The sequence below is a fragment of the Morchella importuna genome, assembly GCF_003444635.1.
Source record: "Morchella importuna strain M04M26 chromosome Unknown Morimp01GS020, whole genome shotgun sequence".
Taxonomy (NCBI): domain Eukaryota; kingdom Fungi; phylum Ascomycota; class Pezizomycetes; order Pezizales; family Morchellaceae; genus Morchella; species Morchella importuna.
Window position 1 is genome coordinate 51,097 of NW_025763417.1, and position 23,395 is coordinate 74,491.

The window sequence follows — 23,395 nt, forward strand, 5'->3', positions numbered from 1 at the left end:
GAGCCCCTAATCACGCATAGGGCCTAGTCAGTCAAAATCTTAACTTCTAAAAGAGGCAATTGGCGAGTAAAAAGCAATGATCCATGGCCAGTGTTGGCCCGGAGCAGTTACTCCGGTTCCCCACCACCAAGCGAGTTCACCACCTACCGAGTGTGACCTGGTTCTTTTACACTTCAAAAGCTGGCCACTAAAGGTACAAACAAGTAGTATTTGGTTCATATACCATCACTGGATTCCCTTCCTCGTCTACCAAGGGACAAGCTCCCTTGTCGGCTATAGACATTCCATTGATCTCGAACACCCTCTCAAGGTATGGTATTTCCCAGGCAGGTTGAGGTTGTCCTTCAGGCTGTGAAGTAATTGTAACAACCCTAACTAACCGAAAGTCGTACTAATTAATTAAGGGGATTACACCATTCCGCCAGCCAGTGCGTGCCCGGGTTCAAGATATCACCGGCAACAGACGCGTGTCATACCTATTGCAACTAGACCTCTACTCTCATCAATATCATCAATACCATCAATACGATCAATACTAGGACAGATGCCCACCGCAACCTTCTTCGCCTCGTTCGCTTGGCATATTGTATATTCCATTGCTACGCCTACTCCACGCTCCACCACCACCACCACTACCCCCATCGCCGACCCCGGCTGGAAAGCGGAGCCGAAAGGGCGGGGAACCTTTAGCATAGTCCTGGGCTCGGTATTGACTCTTGCTCTATGTGTTTGGACAGCCATCCATCCAAACGTCAAACCGAATGCTTCGACCTGGGCGAAGGCGAAACATAGGCTTTTGTTTGTCATCGTCGGGATGTTGGCTCCAGAGGTTGTACTCACAGTCGCGTTCTATGAGTGGCGAGAGGCCCGAAAGTTTCACCGGGAATGGTGCGAGCTCTATGGTGTAGATCCCGGCAGCGACGGAGATACTCTTCGAATGGAGGGTGCGTTTTTTGTGACAATGGGCGGGGTCTCACTTGCACCGGCGTATACAACGCCGAAAGGCTTCAAAAATATTCTCAGCAAGGAAGCGTACCTTGACCTGGCCAAGACGGAGCCGAATTGGGTTGGAAAGAAGGATTTTGTGCATTTTCCTAATGTTCAGGATAAGGGGAAAGCGGAAATTCTGGGGAAGATTCTAGTCTGTGTTCAGGCGATGTGGATGCTTGTGCAGTGTATGGTTCGGAAGGCCAGCGGCCTACCCGTTACCCTTCTAGAGATTCATGTCTCGATGCATGTTTTCTGTGCCGTCGGGATGTACGTCTTTTGGTTCAATAAGCCGCAGGAGGTGGGCGAGCCACTTCCGCTACCTATTAGTGACTCTGAGCAGGTATCCGTTGAGATTGCGAATCAACAGGCTTTTCATGACACCACTCAGCTGAGTTTTGAAATCGGAACGCAGGGAGCACTAAAAGGTTGTATGTCATACCCGCAGACGTTCGCCGCCTGAGCTAACGTGACGAGGCCCAGGTCCTTCTGTCCAACCTTTACCTACGACAAACAGGGTACTGTTTGCTGGTCTTGGACAAGCAGCCCCCACTACGAACGATCCTACGTGCTTGGTAGTCCCGTACATGCACGCGCTCGATTTCGGTGCTATCCGTATTGGCTACGCACCAGGAGAACGCGAATCTAATAGGTTTCAAGTTATGATGGACTCAGAATATTTCAACCTTTACATGAAAGCTGCGTGATTTCTCGGGGCCGGCAGGCGACCTTGGCTGCCTCATATCTGATTGTTACCACACGTCTCTGTTACCGACACCATATCTATCCTGGACTCAGACTACATACAGCCTTCAAAGACTTTTCCTGCTATCTTCATCCTACTGTTATACGGCGGTTGTCATGCAGCTGCTTGGAATACCCATTTTCCATCTCCCGTGGAATGCCTACTTTGGCGAATATCCTCAGTACTGATTGCTGTTGTCCCTGCTTACGCCTTGCTCCTTACAGCGTACATAAAAACCGACAATGACGCTGGTTTCTGTCTACTTACCCTGTTCCTACCGTTCATCCTCATTTGTTTATCGAAAGTTAAACTATGTCACAATGACCTCGGGAACATGTTTGGGCCAGTCTTGGTGTGGCCCCCCGTAATTATCGCTTCTCTGGGCGTTGTCTTTGGGCGGTTATATCTAATGGTTGAGTCTTTCCTGAGTCTTCGAAGCCTTCCCTGGGGCTCCTTTGACAGCACGCCATGGGAGGACTACTGGCCCCACTTTTAGAACCTATCACTTGTTAGATATGAGGACTTGGAACGAGTGAAGGAATTGTCTCGTCGCCGGCGGCGCTCGTGCTATTATGAAATCTCTACGTATATACCAGATCGATTTACTTCGTTTTTTCGCACTTGTTTTTCTATTGTTTAGTGGACTTAGCTTTTACTCTCAGTATAGAACCAATGTTTGATAATGTGCACGTTCCCTACGGTACAATTTTTCTGGTGTGAGGCGCTTAATTCATCCAATTCGGGAGTGTAGTGATGGGCCCAGAAATGTAAAGTCGTACCCCACCAGGCGGAGGGTGGTGGAGCGGGAGGGGGAGGTATCGAGTCGGAAGGGCCTGGGGAGGTGGAGGGAGGTGGTGGAGGGGGGGGGGTGATTGGAACGGGTTTCCTCCATCAAATGCTTTTTAATATTCATATTTATTTAATACTCATAATCCAACGTTCACAACTCGCGGTTGCGAGGTGGTACGCCCCTAGTCAGCATGAACGAGGATGTAAGGGGACCTATCAGCAGTAATCAGATTCCTGCGAGGCAATGCCTAGTTCGGACAGTCAAGCATACATCAAGCCAGGGAGAGAGACAAACTTAAAGATCAATGTCAAAGTTGGTTCAGGCCAAGCTATTAGGGTACCATGTTGACCGCCACAACTCCAAAATCACCAGGACGCTGTGCCTGGGTGTCACGGAACCTGCCTGGCGTATGTCGTTTTCTGATGTAGCCGAGCAGGCGGGCCTGAGGACGTCGAGGCCGCGCAACCTGGGACGGGTGGGTTCGTGAGTGTAGTTGCGCAACCAAAGGGACGTTGCGATTGAGAAACGCACAATGCACCTGTGGGCGTCTGTAAGGTGCATTGCGCTTTCGGCTGCTGACAGGTAGTGTCGCTGACCCTAATGAGCGGTGTCGCGTGGTCGACTGGGTAGTCGTACCGAGTGACACCTTATGATTAACAATTAGGGTGGGTGTCGAGGTTGAAATGTGTTGCATGTTGGTGTCTGTATATTAAGGTAGCAGAAAGACCGTATTCCGAAATTTGTCGTAAGACACCGCCCACTGTGGCCGTGTGGTTGGGGGAGTCGTGGGTAGGCGAGTGATAATCCATGATTACTTTGCGCAGGCTGATGCCGGTGCAGGTCTAGGGACGACACTGTAAGAGTGGCTGTCGGAGGTCGCTCACAAGTCGGAGTGAGAGGTAGGACTAGTAGAGGTGGAGGTTGCGCAGCGAAAGGAGGCCGGTCTGCCTGAGATGTCGGGCAACCTCGCCTAAGGTAGTAGGCGGTGGGGGTGTCGCTCATGGGAGGGGGGAGGGGGGAGTCGTGAGTTGCGAAGCCGGCGCAGGTAGGGCGCTAAGACCGAGAGACGCATAATGCACCTCGGGGGTGTCTATAATGGGCTTTGCGCTCAGTGGTGTCTGAGGTAGTAGTGGGCGGGTATGTCGTTTGGGGGTGGGGGGTGGGGGGTGTTGGAGTTAGAAATGTGTCGTATATGTGAGCCTACATATGGAGAGGGTCGTGAACGGACATGTGGGAGGCGTGCTGTAACGCGGGGGGCGCTCTGGTTGGTCTTTCGTCGGGTGTGTGTTGGATAGATGGGGCGAGTGATAGTCTATGAACCAGGTGATAATCCATGATCAAGGTGAGGCGTGGCGAGTGATGATCTGTGATTAAGGTGGAGGTTGCGCATGGTGGTGGTCGTAGACAACACTGCTGGAGTAGGGGTTAGTAGACAGTTTGTGTGCCATTGTGCAGTGTCGTGGTCTGTATGGATGTGGTCGTATCATGACACTGTAGCTGATCTATGGTGCCGCCCGAGTGATTTCCCATGATTAAGGTTGGTGTCGGAGCTGGAAATGGGTCTTATAGGTGAGACTACACGGAGGTGGTAGAAAGGCTCGAGTTTCATTCTACCGCAGTCCCCCCATCACCGTGCCACCTTCTCCCCACCGCCCCTGCCCCCACCCTCACCCCCACCTCCGTCTTTCCTCATTCCGCAAATCACAAATGCTCACTCGCTCCTTGGCGTCATGTGCACTACCAGTTATAGGGGGCATGAGCTATCACTCGGGGTGCCGCTAAGCCCCGCGTCGCACCCGGCGGGGCTGGGGGGGTGCGACAAAAATAGAAGATGTGTTGGTGTGTTGGGGGCGTGGAGCAGAAGCGTTTTAACGGTGCGGCGGGGAGGGGGGAGGGGGGGGTGTGTGGTACAAGTACTCTCTAGACAATACATTAAGGTGAGCTTGCAGCACGTATCTACCCCCTTCAGCATTCAGAATTCTAATCTTGCCGCATTTTTCGGACACACGGGATAATAAAAGAAAGGCGACCCCCGGCCACATAGACCTCCGATAGAGAGGACCTCTCGAATTAAAAACCGTCAGTCGCTAGCTAGTTTTAATCTTCCCCATGCCTTAATGATGATGGGTTGCATTGAATCCTCGTGGTGTCCGGTGCCAGAGTTACATGAGTTTGATGCCACCGGTGAGTATCCTACATATAATTCCTCCTGGAATGTCCATTCATCCGGCCCCGGTATATAGCCAGAACCCCGCCATGTATATATATATGTACTCAAGATCATGAGCCCGGCCCGACTGATACGTATATATAAAAGCACTTCTTCCCTCCCCGTCATCCAGCGTCACTAAAACACCACACATACACACATTCTTTCATCTACACGCACTCAGGCCGGTCCGAGTGCCCCCACATTCGTCTACACAGCCATGCAGCTCCTCCTCCTCCCTCCTCCTCCTCCTAGCCTTGACCGCCACATCCACCGTCACCGCCCGCGCCCCCCCGACACAGGATAGCGTCAGCATAACCCCCCGAGACGCCTACGCCGCCTCGTACGCCGCCCCCGCCGTCATCCCCGGCACTCTCCTCCTCCGCCGCACCCCCGGCCCTGCACCCGCCCCCGCACGGTCACGCAGCCCTTCCCGCCCAGGCTCTCGCGGCAGCACGCGCAGCAAGGCCAGCAATGGCAGCAGAGGCAGAACAGCCAACAGGGCCAGCCCCCGCAGAACGCCCAGCAGGGCCAGCAACGGCAGCAGAGGCAGAACGCGCAGCAACGGCAGCGGCCCTAATGGGAGCCAACGCAGTGCCTCGCGGCGCGCCGGCTCAAAGAGCGCGCGGAGGCCGAGGGACTTGGCCAGGCAGCCAAGGGTGAAGACCACGAGAGGGGGAGCGGGGAGTAAAGCGCCGCCGGGCGAGCCCATCGGCAGGGTCCCTAGGGTGAGAAAAGGGGTAGCGGGGATTACGGGGCCGTCGCGATCGCCGTCGCCACCGCCGCCGCAGAGCTTGCGCCAGCGACCTCAAAGGTGAAGTATATATACGAAAGGCGGAGCGGGGGTTGAAGTGGCAACAGCAGTCATGGTGTGGGGGGGACGTGCGGTAGGGTTCTGGTATTTGGGGGGGGGAAGGGTGGTGTTCTATCTGTAGTTACTAGTAGTAACGTAGGGAATAGAGGATATATATATATCCAACTTGAAACTTCATGTAGTTGTGCCTCATTAAAGCCGTACGTGCGGAGTGAGATCCCCATGGCCGCGTGAACGAGACTATGCACTGTAGAAAGCTAGCCCGACCACCGCTTGCAAGAAGCGGCGGCAAAAGGAAGGAGAGCCCCCCCTTTTTGATAGGTTCTCAATGATATATACATACATGTATGTAATCGGATATGGCGATGTGTATCGATGAATTATCTAGTAGTATGGTGAGTAGAGTACGATATGACAATCTTTGGGCAATAATAGTAGGGATAATACGATATTCGTACCCTGTCTGTATCGATAATGTTATCACCCCTTTTCACCTTTAATTTCAAAGCTGCATCTATCCTCTGGCCTGGGACACTTTCCGCACCATGGGACATCACTCGTTTCCACGACGTACTATATATCACGGTTGGCACAATAAGAAAAAGTCTGCAATATATCATCGAGCTCGATCCTATGTTAGATAATGATCTGAATATAGTGTAGTTGGTGGTGGCGGTATGGCGCGAAAAGATCACGCCGCTACCTGTCATTGACGACCCTAACGCTGTCTGCTAGTGGTCCAACTGTGTCCGCTCGTGATCCAATACCCAACCCTAGTTGATCTCTAACGAACCTTTTTACTCTCAAATTCTTTTATTTACCCTCAAATCTATTTTATTTACTCCTAATTACCCTCTGTCCCTGGCTTTACGCTACCAGACCTCCATCACCTCGCGGTCGCTTGGCGGTCACTACTACTGATGACTATCGTATTCGGAAACCCATAATAACGAATCATTGACAGGTATGGTGCGTCCACTCTTAAAGGTAGCGGATCGCGACGAAATATCAATGGCTGATAACTTTACAGCGAAAAATGATAGGAAAAAAAGGAGGAATGATAGAACTATAGTACTAGTAATAAGGTTTAGTTCTATCATTGCAAATTCTTGATATCTGTCTGGGTTTCAAAGTTATCAGAGGTTGAAATTGGGTATTTTTGTATATAAAATGTGCCAAGACTGAAAAAAGTGGATAAGTATTATACCCATTTATACCCCCGAAAAGCAAACCTGACCGAGTTGTGACAGTTATGCACTCTAATAGGTCCATGAGTCCATCTTGCAGCCATAATTGTTCCACTTCCATATGCCGCCGCTCTACCAACTATTGAAATGAATCAAAAAATGAATCTTATACTCACGTAAAACTTTGGTGTGAAATGAATCATCGGAAATGTGTTTAAGTGACCAAGGAAATGAATCCTTTTACTATGGGGAAATGAATCACGAAATGAATCTTAAGTCTCATGTTACTTTAATAAACACATTACCCATAATCAAAAATTATATATAAGTTCATACTGAATAAATAAAAATAAAAAAAGAGTCGGGTTTGAACCTGTGGGATTGCGATTAGACAGTCCACATCTTATCACCTACGCTGTTGATTGATATATTAAGCTCTGTACCTTTGGGTTACTGACGCTAGGAAAATACATTTCTAGTTCCCGGTTCAGCAGCGGAAAGGGGGTAAGAAAAAGGCATAGGAAAAGGCATTCCTGGTTCCGAAGCAACCCGAGGAAAAGCATCAAGAAAAGGCATAAGAAATGGCATAAGAAAAGGCATAAGAAAAGGCATTAGAAAAGCCATTAGAAAAGACATTTTAGGATGACGATGCACCCTTCTCCAGAATAGGTAGTACATAAGCGGAAATGAATCAAAAAAAGGGATTTTCGGCCTTGGAAATGAATCTTTTATGCCTTTTCCACAAGCGTCCCCGGGAAATGAATTAATTGATTCGTCCCAAAATTCGCTTGGTGGGAAACGAATCAAATGATTCATTTCCATGCCTGGTAGAGGCCGTGTCACCTTTAAGAGTGTGCGCACCATATATGTCGACCATCATCGGGATATTCCTTCCGCAAGTTTTTTGGCATATTACACACCGCCAGAAGCATTCTACCCGTGTACAGGCAGGTTTAGTGTGCTTAGTCCTATTCACACCTACTTCACAGTACAATATTTGCCTTCAAGATTACGTAGCTTGATAAATGCATATAGTTGCATACATGAACGAACGCGCATCGCCCCCCATCTCCTCCGCTACTCTTCTTCCTCCTACTTCTTTCTATCTTTCTTCTTTCTCCCCCCCCTTCCCCCTCTTTCTTCTTCTTCTCCTTCTTCTCCTTCTCCTTTTTCTCCTTCTTCCCCTCCTTCTCCTTCTTCCCCTTCTTCCCCTTCTTCCCCTCCTCCTCCTCCTCCTTCCCCTCCTTCTCCTCCTTCTCCTCCTCCTCCTCCTCCTCCTCCTCCTCCTTCTTCTTCTCCTCCTCCTCCCCCTTCTCCTTCTCCTCCTCCTCCTCCTTCTCCTCCTTCTTTTCCTTCTTCACCTTCACCTTCTTCTTCTCCTTCTTCCATGCTTTGCGCTTGGTTTTCCTACTCGCTGCAGTACCCACCACTGCCGCCTCGCTCCTCTCCTCTCCACCTATGTCCTTTTGAACTTGGCCCTGTGGTAATTCCGGAGTCGCCAACTGCCCCTTCGTTCCTCCTTTCCCTTCACGCGCTGGGGGTATGGGTGTTGCCTTTTCCCCTGGCTTTTTGGGGCCCTTTCCCGCCTTTTTGGCGTCACCCTTTTTTCCCTTTCCATCAAGCTTATCTACCCAGTCATTGAGCATTACTTCTATCTCCCGGGCAGCGGCCATCTCCTCTCTACACCTCTCCCTCCATCTCCCCGCCGCCACATCCACAGTCGTACCTACGTCAAAGAACGCATTCCGCTCTTGTAACCTCGCGTGCAATATCTCCGACTCTGGTTTCACCCTTTCTGCAATCTGGTCAACTGCCATCGACCCCTTGGCGCACTTCTGCTCCGATTTCACCGACACCACATTCACCTCTTTGTTATGGGGCGCATTTCGTACCAAGTCCTTTTTTTCCGTGCGTTGTCTCTCTTTTTCATCCGCCTCACCTATCCTCCGCCAGAGATCCTGCAGTAGCAGGTACAGGGCCAGCCCGTCCGTCATCACCACTGCTGCCAGTGGCAGACGGTTTTTACAGAGAGCCTGTAGGCAGCCTACTGCTTGCCAGGTAGCGCTCTCCGTGTACTTTTTGTACTCAGCTCGAATATCGCGATGGCGGCGGTACCAGGATGCGATCAGGTATTTGCTATAGAGGATATCCCAGGAGGGCGGCAAGTGCTCTAAACGCGGAGGCAATTGTTGGACGGTGGCGAAGGAGGACAAGTAGAGGGCTCGTTTGTCCAAGGGTCCCTTAGGGACATGGAGCATAAGTATGTCGGTCCCATTGTAGAGTTTGAAGGCCTCATAGAGCTGTTCGATCAGCTGGTGGGGTTGTGTACGAAGACGTTCCCATCTGCCCAGGATTTGGTTTGTGAGGACCTGGACGATTGATTAGATGATTTCTTTTTTTATCTATATACTACCGAGCGGGATATATGATTTCTACCTCCGGCGCCATTTCCCATAGCCCCTGACACCCCGTCCCTGTCCCGATGTTTACAAGAACGACAAAACACAGATCCGAGCACCGCCTCTGCAGGGACCCAACTTGCAGCGCACTCCCATAGCCGTTACTTACCCAGTTGTAGAAGAGATACATCGTCCGAACCAGCGCCTGCCTATAGCAGTCTATCTCGTTGTCGGTACAGTCTCTTAGTATTGGTGCCCAGAGCGGAAGATGAAGGCTTCTCCACGACGCGGGAATGACAATATTGGTACGTTGGGAGGCGAACAGGAGGAGAGTCAGGATGCTTTCAAAGACGGATATCACAGAGGCGTGATGGAAAGACAAGTACTTTGTAGTCTGCAGCATGCCGTGCAGGGTCATGAGGAGGCGATCGACCCAGTTGAGCTAAAATTGAAAGGGCATAAATGATTAGGTACAACGCATGACTGCTAGATCAATGGACAGATTTCTGAGCACATACCAATATCCCCATCGAGCATTGAGATGCGTCCTTCCACTCGTGCAATGTCCGATACTGTCGGAAAGCCTCGAATATGACATCTCCCTGACTTTGATGCTCCTTCTTTTGCTGACTGTGACTCTGCTGACTGCCACCGGCGCCCTGCACCCCGCCATGATATGTCTCAATCTCGGCCCGGCGGATATTTATCAGGGCATCAAGCTCACTCCGTCTCAAGCCTAGTAGCTTATTAGATGATCCTAACACCGAGCACAGGAACAAGCCAAGAACATACCCAAGTTCACGCCCAACTGATAGCCTTCCAACAGTTGCGTAAAGTCCCCTTGCGTCCCAAAGCCTTCCACGACACCCACCGTTTCCGAAAGCGCCTTTGGAGCGCGCAGACGATGGTGGAGGCCTCCAGTGTATGCAGCCAGCTGCGCAGGTTGACAATACACTCGGCACTCTCAAAGCATGCGGAGTGGTATGTCAGCCTCTTCAGAAGAGCATCAAGCCAGTAGTCTGTGCACATGAATTGTCAGAATGGCTGGGTAAAAGTTATAAGCACCTTGGTTTGCGCGCGGAGGGAGTGGGTACCATTCAGCTGCGGCAGGTACTCGGGGACTTTGACGCCCCGTAGCAACTTATACCCTTCACCTATGGTAGCGAAGGATGACTGAATTCTAATGAGGTCCTGTTGCTTGTGTCAGTTGCGATAGTATACATAAATCGGTCACCCTTGGCTTTCCTTTGAGTGGGGGGAGGGGGGAAGGGGGGAGAAGGGGGGGGGGGGGGATTGGTGCAGGTTTCGGGGGTAGTAACCTGTATAGATTTCTCGAATTGGGCTTTCGTGACGAGATTATGAGAGCACTTGGTGCTTAGCCGTTCTACCTGCGGTCCGCCCCATGCCACTATATATACATATCTCACCAGTCAACTCTTCATTAATGAATTAAAAAACCAAAAAACCAGTCAACTCTTCAACGGGTATCAAAAAGTGGAAAGTATTTAGCAAACCTCTTGCCATGCACGCGGCACATTTTGTCTCCATCCCTGATGATCCCTCCCACAGGGCTTTCACTCTCTCCTCGACCAGCGGACTAGCATCCTGTAACCGCTTTGTGAGGTATTCCACAATCTTCTTGACCATTACCTTGTACTCAAAGTCACTATTGCCAAGCTGGGGGGAATTTAAACATGACCATCCCAGCACTTTGTAAGGCTTGGCCTCACCCGGGATATGCAGTACCCCGAGAGCAAGAAGTATGGCCTGCGAAATGCCATGATCTTTTGTAGATTTAGACATCTCATCGTCTTTTGTAGATGTAGAGATCTCATTATCTTGGATAGTGATCTCATTTATCTTTTGTGCAAGACCGTAGAGATAGGCATGGGGGATGGCGGTCAGATCTTTGGCCAATCCCAAGAAGTATTCGATATGGACGGAAACCTATCATTACCGGTAAGTTACAGTTACAGTGATAAAAAAGAAAGAAAATGGCCATTTTCTCACGATAGTGTCCAGATACTCCCTGATCCATTCCTCTTCGATGCATCCTCTTTCCAACTCCATCCCCGACATTATGTACTCGCCCGCTACGGCAACAAACTCCTCCCACTTGCGACCCCATTCAATTCCCTCATGCCTTCCATTATAGTCGAGAGACAAGCTCTTTCTTTTTCCGGACATGTTGGCGAGCATCCTCTTGGTCTGAGCATAATTGAAGACATCCTCCAGGCGCATATCCTCCTTTTCCACCCCTTTCACCACCATCACCACCTCGCTATTGTCCCTCCCGCGCTCAATCATACCCTCCAACGCATCATCAAAATCGCCGCTCGTGACGGCGTGCAGGAGTGCCTCCTTGATGCGTCCGCGACAAACGTAGAACTCAACGAGCTCCTTGTTGTACTTGAACTCTTTGAGAAACGCTTCCTTCTCATCGTCGGAGGTGAACATGGCTAATGCCCTGGATTTGAGATTGAGCTTGAGTTTGTCTTTCTGCCGTACATATCTGTTGCACTCCCGCGCATAGGTAAGTCGGTCATTGTCCGGTATTTTGTCGCGGTGGCTGTGGGTGTTAGTTATCTTCTTCTTCTTGTTCTTCTTATTCTGCCACACGAAAAGTTGGGACTCATCATACGTACGTGTGGAAGTCGAAAATGAGTCTGTCGTACAGTTCCCCTTCGTAGAGGGCCAATAGTCCCATGGATGACTTCCCGCATCTGAGGTACTCGTTCGCTGCGCGCTCATACTGTCCCGCCCTTTTGAACAGCCTTGCCGCCTTCTCGTACCGCCTCGCCCCCTTGTAGAGCTCTGTAACCAACGTCAGCCCATGATCATATTACCGGATCTTTACAGAGATAGTCATATATAACGTACCGGCCGCCTTCATAAAGTCTCCTCTCGCCTCTAGACACGCCGCAGCCCTCTCCTTCATCCCCAACTCAAGGAAACTGTCACTAGCCTCCTTGAAGTGCACTTTGATCCCCAAAAGATCTCTTTTTGCGCTACATTCCTTCCCGCTCTGCTCCGATAAGCTGGCCGATGCCAACTTGATTTTGTCTGGGTCCCTGGCATTCTTGAAGCAGCGGAGGGCCTGGTCAAAGATTCCCCGCTCCATGCACTGATCCCCGGTTTCGATCCATTGCTGGACGGTGGTCGTGTTGGTGGGGCGTACCGTGTCGAAGATTGCGCCGCGCCCCGAGCCCGTTGTTCCTGTTTGGGATACTTGTGGGTCAGAGGAGGGGGTGCTGCCCTGGCGGACCTCGTGCGAAAGATCTAGTAGCTATATGTACATATCACATGGGCACCGTTAATAATTAGTCCCATTACAGACAGCCTGAGACGCACCAATGAACGAACACAGAATAAATGGAAGAAGAAGAGGAGATCAGGTTTGGGGTAGATATATATATATATATACGTACATCTTGATTCTTGAAACGCTTCACAACCACGAGCGGCACCGGCACATGCTCTGTGAGTAGCTCCGGAATGCAGCCGGGGTCGCTCTCCAGAATGAATAGTCGACTGCGAGGGCGAGTGATTGCGACATACAGGTTCTAGATAATTGCAATTGGAGTGCTGTTAGTCCTTATATATTCATAGCCAGCCTAATGTACAGCGGTAGGTACATGTAATAAGTGATTGAATGACCCGAGATACCGGTACCTGCAAACACCGTATGTTGGTGGCGTTTTGCCCAAAGCAGGTATCATTATATGTCTCAGGTCGTTCCATCACTTATTACCTACCACTATATATAACATAGCCAGATTCACCCCCCCTAGTGCCTACCTTCAGCTCATTGCACATACTCTATGAATCCGTGAATCCCATCCGCTCCATCCGTCAGCTATCCATTTATAGCCACAAGAAAGGAGAAAAAGTAAAAAGAGAAAAAAGCCCAAATCATACCACCCTCGGATGTGGATGTCAACATACCGCATGCATCGACGCATATCCCACCCACCCACCCCCCTCTGTCATATTCCTGAACCCCCGAGAGACGGGCTGCGACTGAAAAACTCATACAAAAACACATCGTCGTACTCCATCCCCTTACTTTGCAGGACAGTGAATACGATGCTCCCTTCTGGGAGCTGGGGTTCAAGCTCTATCTGCACTGCGCGGTCACGTACGATGATGATCTGCTGCGTCCTTATCTCGTCCGCGGTCGTGCCCCCCGCGGCACCCTGTAGGAACGAGATCAGGGAGGGTCCGACTTGCTTCGATGTTAGCTGGACTGCATGAACCCTACAAGTTAAGGGGAGGCGCAAAATGGCATACTAATGAGGACAGGCTTGGGCCCCATATGCGTGCCGATCTCTGGCGGGAGCTTATCCACGCAGTCCGGGAATCCCCTCCATAGCTTATCCATCACCCACGACGCAAGCCTCAGTATCCCTTGATGTGAGCGAAAGTTGTGCGAGAGTGTGAACCGCGTTGCTTTCGCCGCGGAGGGATCGATGGTGGTGGAGTGATGGCCCGAAAAGTGGTTGAAGAAGAGGGCTTTGAGATTGGCAAAGCGGAAGGTGCTATCTTGCGAGATGCATTGGGCGCTGTCGCCGGCTGTGCATGAGTTAATTAATAGAGTATTTGCAACGAGAGAGAGGGAGATAGGGGGGTAGAGAGAGAGAGAGAGACTGTAATGCAATGACTGTACGTACCGAAGTGGATTCCGCGCGGGTTCTGGACCAATGTTAAGAGCAGGGAGATTTCGAGCGGGCGCTGATCTTGGACCTCTGCAGATAGGTTTGCCCAAATCAGTTCTGACATCCTGCAGATACCCTGCCAACGATGGGAATAGCATGAAATTCAAACAGACTCATATGCATGCTCACCGTCAATATAGACCTCCTCAAACATCCCCAGCAGAATTCCCCTCACCACCTGATTGCGCTCCAAAACCCTCATTACACTCCGCACCCTATCGATCCCGTCCTGCTCGTCCTGCGCCCTTTTCCTCTTCTCATAGCCCTCAAAAAGAGTGTAAACCGCCTGGCGATCCTCCTCCGTTGTGAACGTCGGTGCGATCCTAGCACTAGTGTCGATATACTCCTGCCTAGACAGTGGGGCACTGCCACCCTTGAGTACGCCCATGATCTCGGTGAAGACCATGTCTGACTGGAGGTGGCCCTTGGATCTGGGGGGAAAGCGCGGCCAGTAGGCCTCGCGGAAGATGGTATAGTCGATAAGGCGACGGGGGGAGATGCTTGTTCGGTCATTGGCCCTACAGACATTAATTCATGCATCATACTAAAAATGGCACTAAACAAACCACTCACTCAAACTCGGGGGGAAGGGAGGGGGCAGTACGTTATAGTATTCTCAAGCCTTCGTAAGAAGTGGTCAAATGTACACACAAACGGAAAGTTGTCGGTGCGTAAGGAGAAAAGGTCTTCGGTGGTGTCGGCGTCCATGTCCATGCTGTCGATCTGGCCGGGGGTACCGTTTCCGTGTTCATAACCGATAACATCGCCATAAACATGGGGATAATCGGCCACACGTAAGAGTTGTGTATCGATGAGGAGCTTCACGTCACTCTGGAGCTTTCGTGCGAGTGGTTCGGAGCGGGTTAGGAGCAACTATGTATGTGTGTAGATATATACCAAACAGGTCAGCCACCGCCAAATACACCCCCCCCCCCCCAACATGAAAAGGTGGCCAGTGGGAGGAATACCTGTCGTATTGGCTCTTCCTGCATCACTATATTCCGCGCCAGATAGCGGCACATGAGCTTATACAAGAGGCATGACGTCTTCCCCGTCCCGCTGCGGCCAAGAATGAAGGTCGCGTTCTTGTGCTTGATGATTGTAGCTTCAGGGCCAGTGACGTCGAATGGGAAATCAGAGTGGCCCTGCCCTTGAAGAATACTTGTAAAGACGTTGACGGTGAGGGTATGAAACCTTCCTATTGGTTTATTAAACGATTTAATTTTTCCTCAGCGAGAACTTCTCAAAGGTACTATGTATATATAGCTACATATATCTAGCAGTGGGAGTGACAGACCTGATATGAGCATATCCTGCGGCACACGCTCTTGCTCAGGCGGATCTCTGCTGTCGGGCTCTGTCTCTCGCCCGCCATTTTCTCTGTTTTCTTCCTCTGAGCTGGATTCAAATACGACGGGGAGCTTCAGGCGAGCAGCCTTATCGATAAGATTCCTCTTGCAGCGCTCGACCCGTGTGGCAGAAAATGTCTTTTGCGAGCGTTCTACAGCGTCGAGCGACGCCTGGATCTGTACATTCACCATATATATCGTCAGTTATATTGGTAGGCCTCATCAGAGGAGAATCATGTTCATATATACCTCCTTGACATCGCCGATGCTCCACACTGCATACCGTCGGCAACCGTCAGCTTACATACATTATCCATACTTGTATACAAACATCTAACATGATGGAACACCGATATATATACACACCTCTAACAATCTGACTATTGCTGCCGCACTTGTCATCATATCCAACGTCCACCTGCCATAGAATTCGTCCATTAGCTCCGTATAGGGCCTGGAACAGCCGCACGCGGAACTCGCGCCCACATGGGGGAAACGGTCTCGCTACAGACCGCCGGACCCAGTCCCCGCTGGCTAGGGATCGCAATTTTCCAAGTATGTGTAGGTGATTACCTATTCAGTAAGCTACAGTTAGGATAGATGTATAGACCGGAAGATGGGAGGGTAGAAGCAGGAAGGAAGGAAGGATGGATGGGTGGATGGATAGAGGTACATACCCTCACTCCTCGACTGCTTGAGGTCCTTTAAGGCCTGCGCCGATAAGGATACTTTCCACGGTCCGATACCACCGCCCATAAGACCGTCAATAAAGATCTCGTCTTCGTCCGTACCCAGCCCCATCTGGGCCTGCTGCTCAAAGTCAAATGTAAAGTCAGTTACCTCCTCTAGATCTACCGCATAGTCCTCACCCTCCCACTCATAGTCGGTGCCATTATTGTCCATTGCGGTTAATTATGTGAGCTAGCTATTGAGAGGGAAGGGAAGTTAGGAGAGACGGAGAAAATAGTGGTAGGGACGTGGAGAGACTAGATAGATATTTGGGTGGGCAGGTGATCATTACCCCCTCTGGCTAACAAACTTAATAATATTCAGGCAACCAACAAACCAACCAACAAACCGGTCAGCAAACCATATGTGAATACTAATACGAATTGTTACTTCATTCGAGGTAACCTTTCCGACCTAGTGCCGTGTCAGACTGGGAATCGGGTCGTTACCATACAAATCTGGTCGTGGTTATTGCCGAGCCTTTTCGCCTCCAAAATTTGTATGGAGATTTTAGTACGACCCGATTCTAGGTCTGACACGGTACTCGGTCAAAAACGTTACATAGAGCGGTAGGTAATAAGCGACGGAACGCGCACGGCGCACGCGCCTGGGCTGAGACATGCATTAGCTATAGCAGCCCTAGACCTATGCGGAGGGGCACAATCCCCCATCACAATAGCCTCGTGTGTTGCTCTGTAACTTTCTTTGTAAAATGGGTAGAGTGCTGGTCTCATTATCAAATTAACGTAGTCCTTGCCTTTAAGGCCGCCAGTAGGTAGAATAACAATTGCCCAATTGAATTGAACCCAAGATTAATATTATCACTAATGTTCTCCCACTCTTAAGTGTCGACGTCAGCAGTAGACATCTAGGTCTGTCTTCTACTGTACAGCTCGATACACCCAGCAGGTGTCTCCGTGATAACTGCTCTGACTCGGTGGTAAACGCCACTCAGCGATCAATGCTGCCAAACCGGCCGGTTATCCTATTAATCAAGGGGTACTAGTTCTGAATAGGTCGTGCATTCAAACATCAATGAATCATAGAGTAGAAAGCCTGTGAACTAAAAGTTAACGGCTCGTGGATAAATGATCCGATGCATATTCGTATTGAACGATAATATGAGTATAAATACTAAGGGCAATACTAGGTACATTCTTGACTTCCCTGATAAAAGCTCATATTCTCGACTTATTAATCCTGACAAGACAGACAATGAAACACGATTGATACATATGATGATGAATAGTCTTTATGTTCCTCCCAAGATACGATTCAAAAAAACCGTTTTTTTCTTGTCCTTTGTAGCTCGTCTCGAAGTACTGGTACGGTTGGTAGCTTTCACTCTCCTCCGCATCGTAGGACCCCCTCCCCCCGTCCATCAGGCCATAGTCCGTTGCCACATGGCTACATACCTTCCTAAATAGTTAGCTTTGTCAATTGAAATACCCATATCTTCCTTTATCATAGGAAGCACAGCCTTACTCGCAATTACCTCAATCAATAGCTGTGAGTACTGTCTGCCCGGAGTTCCAACTTCTCACATTTTAGCTTTCAATGTCTCGGTATGATTTACGCCCCAATCCTCCAACAGCAGAGGCCCGATCTCGCTGTATCCTATTCCATGAATTAGTCAACGAAAACACACAGGAGCTGGGAAGAGAGCTGGGACCAACTGAGGATATCAAAAGTAACTCACGATCGCGAGCTGGCGGAGCACCCCTAGAATTCAGCGACAACCGGCCCGGCCCTGTGAGCTCGTATAAGGTATATATAGGGATTTAATTTAATTGATCCGGTCCAACAATGGATCAATTAATGCATACATATATCTACTAAGTATATAATTATAACCTGCATATCCAATGTGCTTTTATAGTCTTCTGATTGGTTCATTGAGAGATGTTTTTGTTTCACTTGAAACATGTTGTGTTGGATATTAACATAGGGTATTGTGCTGAGTGGTGTTAGAGTGTTAATAGGGTTGCTACTGGTTCTGGGAATTGATAGTGGTTCAATTTTAGCGGTTTGGTAGCTGTTAAAGGGATATTCCTGTAGTTTTAACTGGAGAAATTGTCTGACTTATCCATTGATATATGGGGATAATATATCAGAAAAGTAACATATTGACCAGATCAGATCTAGATATAGTGATGGATTTTGCCTGCCAGGAGGGGTCGTGGGCCGCGCAGCGGCCTGAGAGGCAAAGAGACAAATAAGCCGCAAAGCGGCTTGCCTCTATATTAGACTGATTGATATACATATAGTACCGGCCGAAGGCCGGAAACTACTTGTATATACATATACATGTACATGTACAGTACGATGCCAGTCGTGAGCGTCAGGCGCGGCGTCGCAACGCCCCCCGAACCATCACGGGTACCAGCACAGCAACCACAATTGATCCTTTGGAGAGCTGAATTTTTGTATAGTTGTTAAATAGTAGATAAATAACAATAATTTGACATTTAATATCTTGTGTACCAACCCGCCGTGAAAAGGTTGTGGAAATCTGGTTGCGCCTGACGCTCACGACTGGCATCGTACTGTACATATGGAGACTTGAAAATTCTAGAGAAAATTAATTTAACCATAGCCCTTATACCCTCGCTAACATCAGGGTACGCACCAAAAACAACTTTCAAGCTACTCTACTCATTATAATCGTATATTTGCAGATCTACTATAGTGCACTACCGGTACCCACCCAACCATATTGATCATCACCCCCACATGCACACACACGTCTGCACACAATATGACCTCAAGCCCATCTCTCCCTCCACGCTCCAATCGTGACTGTCCCCCTCCAGTATACCCCCCCCCCCCAATGCTCTTTGCCGCGTTAACATCTTCCAGCCAGCAGCCCCTAGTGCTAACCAAGCCCCCGCCGACATTTATCTTCACTTCACGCCCATAGGTCAATGGGGAATGCTCGACTACCTTACAAGTAACCCATCACTCACCTACACATACCTTACAAGCTCGTGGGTCCTCACACTCTCCCCAGGGACGCTGCCAACACCGCGGTCGAGAAGAAGGTCAAGGCAGCTGCACTTCTCAAAGGATTTCAGGCAGTAGGTCTTCTGGTGAGGGTCGGAGAACTTTATCACTGATATACCCAGCACCGCCGCACCAGATGATACTGCGGATCTGTCTGGTGTTCAGCGCGGTGCTGTTTCCCACTTGAGCTAGTACCGCTGCATCAGATGATACTGCAGATCTGTCTGGTGTTAAGCGTGCCGCGCAGCGCGGTGCTGGTTCCCACTGGGGCACAGATGATCTGCGCGGTCTGTCTGCTGTTTGGTCGCCTTAAGCTACCCACTTGTGGGGTGTGTGAGTGGTGGGGGTGTAACTGCACTAATTACTGCGTCTAGGGGCACAACAGGCGTCTTGCGCGCGAGTAGCGCGACCGACAGAACGTGCCACCGGCGGGTGTGGTCATCAAAACTCGTTCAATCACTCAAAGATCGACCTTAATACGGCACCGGTGAACGCGCTAGCGGGGCTTATGAAGGGAACATCTGGGGCACTACGAGCAGCCAGGGGCAAGACGGCGGGCAGGAAGAGGAAGCGGGATGCAGAAGGTCAAGGCAATTTCCCAAGGTAATTTCAACTTTCCCCTTTGGGTTTCTTATTAATTCGGTTGCTAAGTCGAGCCAGTGTCAATAGTGCAGACGTCCCCAGGTAGCTATACCCCGCCTTATGCTTTCACATATACAGTCAACTTACAGCTCCCTCTACCAGTTCTAAACCCGGTAATATCCTCGCACCAAGGTATAGCTGGGTGACAAAAGTAACTGTGATTTTACATTGCAACCAGATTTTGTATGGGACAAGTATAACTCCACAACCATAATAGATATGAAATAAAGGATTGTTTAATTAGAAATCCTTAGATTGATAGAACCTATCCCTTGGGTATAAATCTTGAGAACCGATTTTGGGAGTTAGTCGATTTGAGCAATTTTTGCTGGTTGAGGATCTTTCCCGTGACCCCACCCCCCCCCCCCCCCCCCACAGAGTACGTAGACCTCAGAGAGAGAATTCCAGTTGACTGACCGGGCTGTATCATTTTGATGTACAATAATCGCCCTATTAAGGTAGATGCCCTGGGCCTGAGCACTTATTGGGCCTCGTAGGAGGATGTTTGCTCCTACCACAGTCGTAAGAGGATTTGCGAGGCTGTGTATCAGTCACAGTAGCTTAAGCCGTTATCAAGACCGTAAAAAAACAATCGATTTGAGATACTGGGAAGGGGTACTTAACGCAGGTAGTAAAAGAAAGGCAAAAAATGGTCGACCTTTCTGAGCAGGTTACATATATAGAGATAAAACGAACGATCAGGGTGAGGAATATCACTGATTAAACAGCCCCGGGGGGGGGAGGGGTGTATGTGAGGGGGACCGGCAATGGGGACGTATTGATGAACACTTCGAGCTTACACGTACACCTCCCAATTGTTTAAACCGGGGCTATGGGAAACAAATCCAACGGTCAATAGATGCATAGGATCAGTAATCCATCTCTATTTTGAGTAATAATAGTATAGTTCTCTTTCATAATTATAAGTGAACAAAAATTGCCATTATCAGCCCCCCCCCCCTTTACCATTTGGTTCACGATTATATACTTTTGGGTCTTGAATGAGACGTTCAATTTTTGAATGAGCTGTATAAGCAGCTTTCATGCGAACAATTCTGAAATTCCTGCCAAGACCGCGAATCCTTACGGGGCTTCACACAAACCCGGAATTTAAATTCTGGGCTATTTATCAGTGTATCTACCGTAATGGGTGCAGGCACTAAGGACCGTAGTGCCATTCCACAGCGAAATCCGCAATCCGCAAACGACACCTTTCTCTCGCCGCAAACCCACCTCCGCCACCTCCGCCACCTCCTCCACCTGCACCGCCTGCAGCTACACCGCCTGCACGTGCACCGCCTCCACTTCCACCTCCGCCTCCACCTCCGCCGCTGCTTCCGCCTCCACCGCCGCCTCCACCTACACCGCTGGCACCTCCGCCACCTCCGCCGCTGCCTCCAGGTGCACCTAGATGCACCTATTTAGGCACCTAAATCGACGCCTAGGTGACACCTATTTGCGCCTATTTTGATGCCCAATTGCACCTGCAGGCGCTGCACCTGCAGCACCTAGACTAATGCCTCCGGCGCTGCCTCCACCTGCCAGTATGGCGCGGTTATTTCCGCACCGGAAATAGTTTTAGCGCGTCGGGGACGACCCCACGTAAATGGCTCGACCCGAACGACCCCGAACGACCCCACCAAAACCTCTCTGGCCTAGAGAAATATATCCGCAGGCAGCCAAAAATGAGGCAGACCTTTAAAAAGGAGTTACAACTTGTATAGCTTTGCGGGCAGGCCGGTAGGATTATCTATACATGTCCACCTGGAAGGTGCATGAATTTTCTATAAGCGACGGTGGCTTTCCGTCACTGATTATCACTCGGAGTTCTAATCACAATCTATCACTCGGGTAGATTTTCCGTTGCGGTCGCCTTACCCAAGTAGCGCTAACTTCACCTTTAGCCGCCTGCATACCTACCTAATATTTTATAATATCCCAGGTGTCAGTTTGGTTGCAGACTCAGGCGTTCATCTAGGTGCCAATTTGGTGCAGATACTCTGGCCTGCTGTCAACTTTTTCATCCCCAGATGTAGTCAATGATTGCTCAACGGGTTATCATACCAATTATGCAGATGCTGAAGGGGTCACCTTAATTGACCAGCAGAGCTAGTTTCAGAAATGCTTGATTTGTCTATCAGTGGGGTGTGGTTCGGCTTGGGATCGCTTCATTAATAAACAGAATTAGTTCAGTTAATAGCCTAGTGATATTTACCGAGTTCGAGGTAACTATATCCCATCTGAAACTATTTGCTACGTTTTTCTTGCATATAATACCCTGGTTTCGGGAATTCTCGTGATGAAATCTGTCCTGGACGTGTATAGATCTACCGATCAACCCCGTCAGAGTGTGTGATCACCGCGAGATGCGGCGAGACTATGTTTACCATCGTCTACCGGTTCCCCCGCCAGTGGGATCTGCGGTTCTGTTTTGGTTCCTTCCTAGCCTTAGGTTTCACGAGGACCATCTTTCTTCCGATAACAGGTGTCGTTAGGGTATCATGGGGTGCCCCGGAAGTGGAGGGGGGTCTTCCACCTTTCCCACCAAGTCGACCCGTTTGCCTATGGAACGCCAATTCCACCAGGCAGACTGGAGAATCTACCCCTTTACCAAGCCGGAATAGAACTATGCGGATTACCCGGTTCATCATGGCGAGAACTATGCATACTGTGCCAAACGAGAAGTTTCCTGCCATCCCTTCGTCTGTTTTCAGAACTTGTGGCAATCGGTGGCTCAACATCCGAAATTAGAGACTAGCTGGAACCGCTGTCTCGTGCCCAGACCTTCTATGATTCTGATTGGTCAATAATCGGGTGTGCACTTCCATCATAACTACGAAGAAGCTACGTGAGGTACGAACATTGCCGCCAAGGAGTTTAGCTAGGTACGAGATAGCTGGAACCGCTGATCGACTGGCGGTGCAAAATCGACCTACTTGTCACGCGAAATTGATGCCAAAGGTGATGGTGTACACAACTTATTGTTGAAATTGTGTCTATCATGTTGTGATTACCGGTAATAGATGAGGGGATAGTAGATGTCTCGATCCCTCTTATTTTCGACTAGGTTACCTTACTAGATGATAGATCTATGCTCGGCCATTGGAAGACGCCATGGTTAATAACATGAGGTTATTATAAAACAGGTTCTGAGCTCGATTTCAATGGGTCTGGACGACCTGCAAACCTGCGATATGGGACACGGCTGATGAAAAGGACACACTATTGTTCAAAGTGAACGGGTATGGACGCTTGACAGATGCAGGAACCCGTGTCACCCTAGCCGGGAGTGCTCTACCAGCGACAAGGACATATCTATACCTAATCAGTCCTTTCATCCCTCCTGGCCAAACCTTCACGGATCGATTAGAGATAATATTTAGGAACATACAGAACGAAGAGGGATAAGCACTGAATGGCCTTAGCAGAAGCAGGAAATGTTTTGTAAGGAGGAGCTAGGCGCGCAACTAGTGATGCACACAAGACAAGACGAGACTTCTATTGATCTCGTCTTGTCCCGCATCTGGGAAGCGCGGGTCTCGTGGGGTTAAAGAGATATAGGGCAGGTATTACGCAAAGTCTCAAGACTGCAGCTCGAGCACTAGACTATATCAGAATAAAATCGAGGTTAGGGTTAGGGTTAGGGTTAGGTTTGAACGTTCTTAAATTCATATATGTGCCCAGGGGTACCCAAAAGTGATGCAACGGCTTGGAAATATAGGGTGAGGTCTTAGTGAATTCGCAACCACCTTACATGTAATTTCTTTCATTTTGATGCGATTGATGAATTCTTCATACTCTCTTTACTTTACATACTATATATCGC

At 49.6% G+C, this 23,395-nt stretch overlaps 5 protein-coding genes across 5 annotated transcripts; 3 read left to right on the top strand and 2 right to left on the bottom strand.

The window, feature by feature from the left end:
• Positions 1-544: 544 nt before the first annotated feature.
• Positions 545-1,694, top strand: LAJ45_06625 (uncharacterized protein; the record flags this gene model as incomplete). The annotated part of the gene is made up of 2 exons (XM_046116187.1): positions 545-1,415; positions 1,471-1,694. 2 exons carry the CDS (start codon positions 545-547, stop codon positions 1,692-1,694), a joined length of 1,095 nt encoding a protein of 364 aa, XP_045970390.1.
• A 1,159-nt stretch (positions 1,695-2,853) lies between these two features.
• LAJ45_06626 (uncharacterized protein) lies at positions 2,854-3,216 on the bottom strand (the record flags this gene model as incomplete). The annotated part of the gene is made up of 1 exon (XM_046116188.1): positions 2,854-3,216. One exon carries the CDS (start codon positions 3,214-3,216, stop codon positions 2,854-2,856), a length of 363 nt encoding a protein of 120 aa, XP_045970391.1.
• Positions 3,217-4,688: 1,472 nt separating this feature from the next.
• On the top strand, positions 4,689-5,549 carry LAJ45_06627 (uncharacterized protein; the record flags this gene model as incomplete). The annotated part of the gene is made up of 2 exons (XM_046116189.1): positions 4,689-4,706; positions 4,950-5,549. The coding sequence occupies 2 exons, from the start codon at positions 4,689-4,691 to the stop codon at positions 5,547-5,549; spliced, it is 618 nt and encodes a 205-aa protein (XP_045970392.1).
• A 2,166-nt stretch (positions 5,550-7,715) lies between these two features.
• Positions 7,716-16,098, bottom strand: LAJ45_06628 (uncharacterized protein; the record flags this gene model as incomplete). Its single annotated transcript, XM_046116190.1, has 23 exons — positions 7,716-9,101; positions 9,169-9,573; positions 9,650-9,867; positions 9,924-10,017; positions 10,080-10,150; positions 10,226-10,322; positions 10,451-10,539; positions 10,646-11,078; positions 11,142-11,700; positions 11,777-11,945; positions 12,012-12,417; positions 12,560-12,694; positions 12,930-12,950; positions 13,274-13,356; positions 13,422-13,703; positions 13,802-13,876; positions 13,976-14,364; positions 14,451-14,719; positions 14,815-15,044; positions 15,144-15,372; positions 15,445-15,470; positions 15,562-15,729; positions 15,873-16,098. 23 exons carry the CDS (start codon positions 16,096-16,098, stop codon positions 7,716-7,718), a joined length of 6,060 nt encoding a protein of 2,019 aa, XP_045970393.1.
• A 2,584-nt stretch (positions 16,099-18,682) lies between these two features.
• On the top strand, positions 18,683-20,980 carry LAJ45_06629 (uncharacterized protein; the record flags this gene model as incomplete). The annotated part of the gene is made up of 7 exons (XM_046116191.1): positions 18,683-18,736; positions 18,784-19,001; positions 19,120-19,214; positions 19,302-19,530; positions 19,588-19,611; positions 19,672-19,701; positions 20,755-20,980. The coding sequence occupies 7 exons, from the start codon at positions 18,683-18,685 to the stop codon at positions 20,978-20,980; spliced, it is 876 nt and encodes a 291-aa protein (XP_045970394.1).
• Between the last annotated feature and the right edge of the window lie 2,415 nt (positions 20,981-23,395).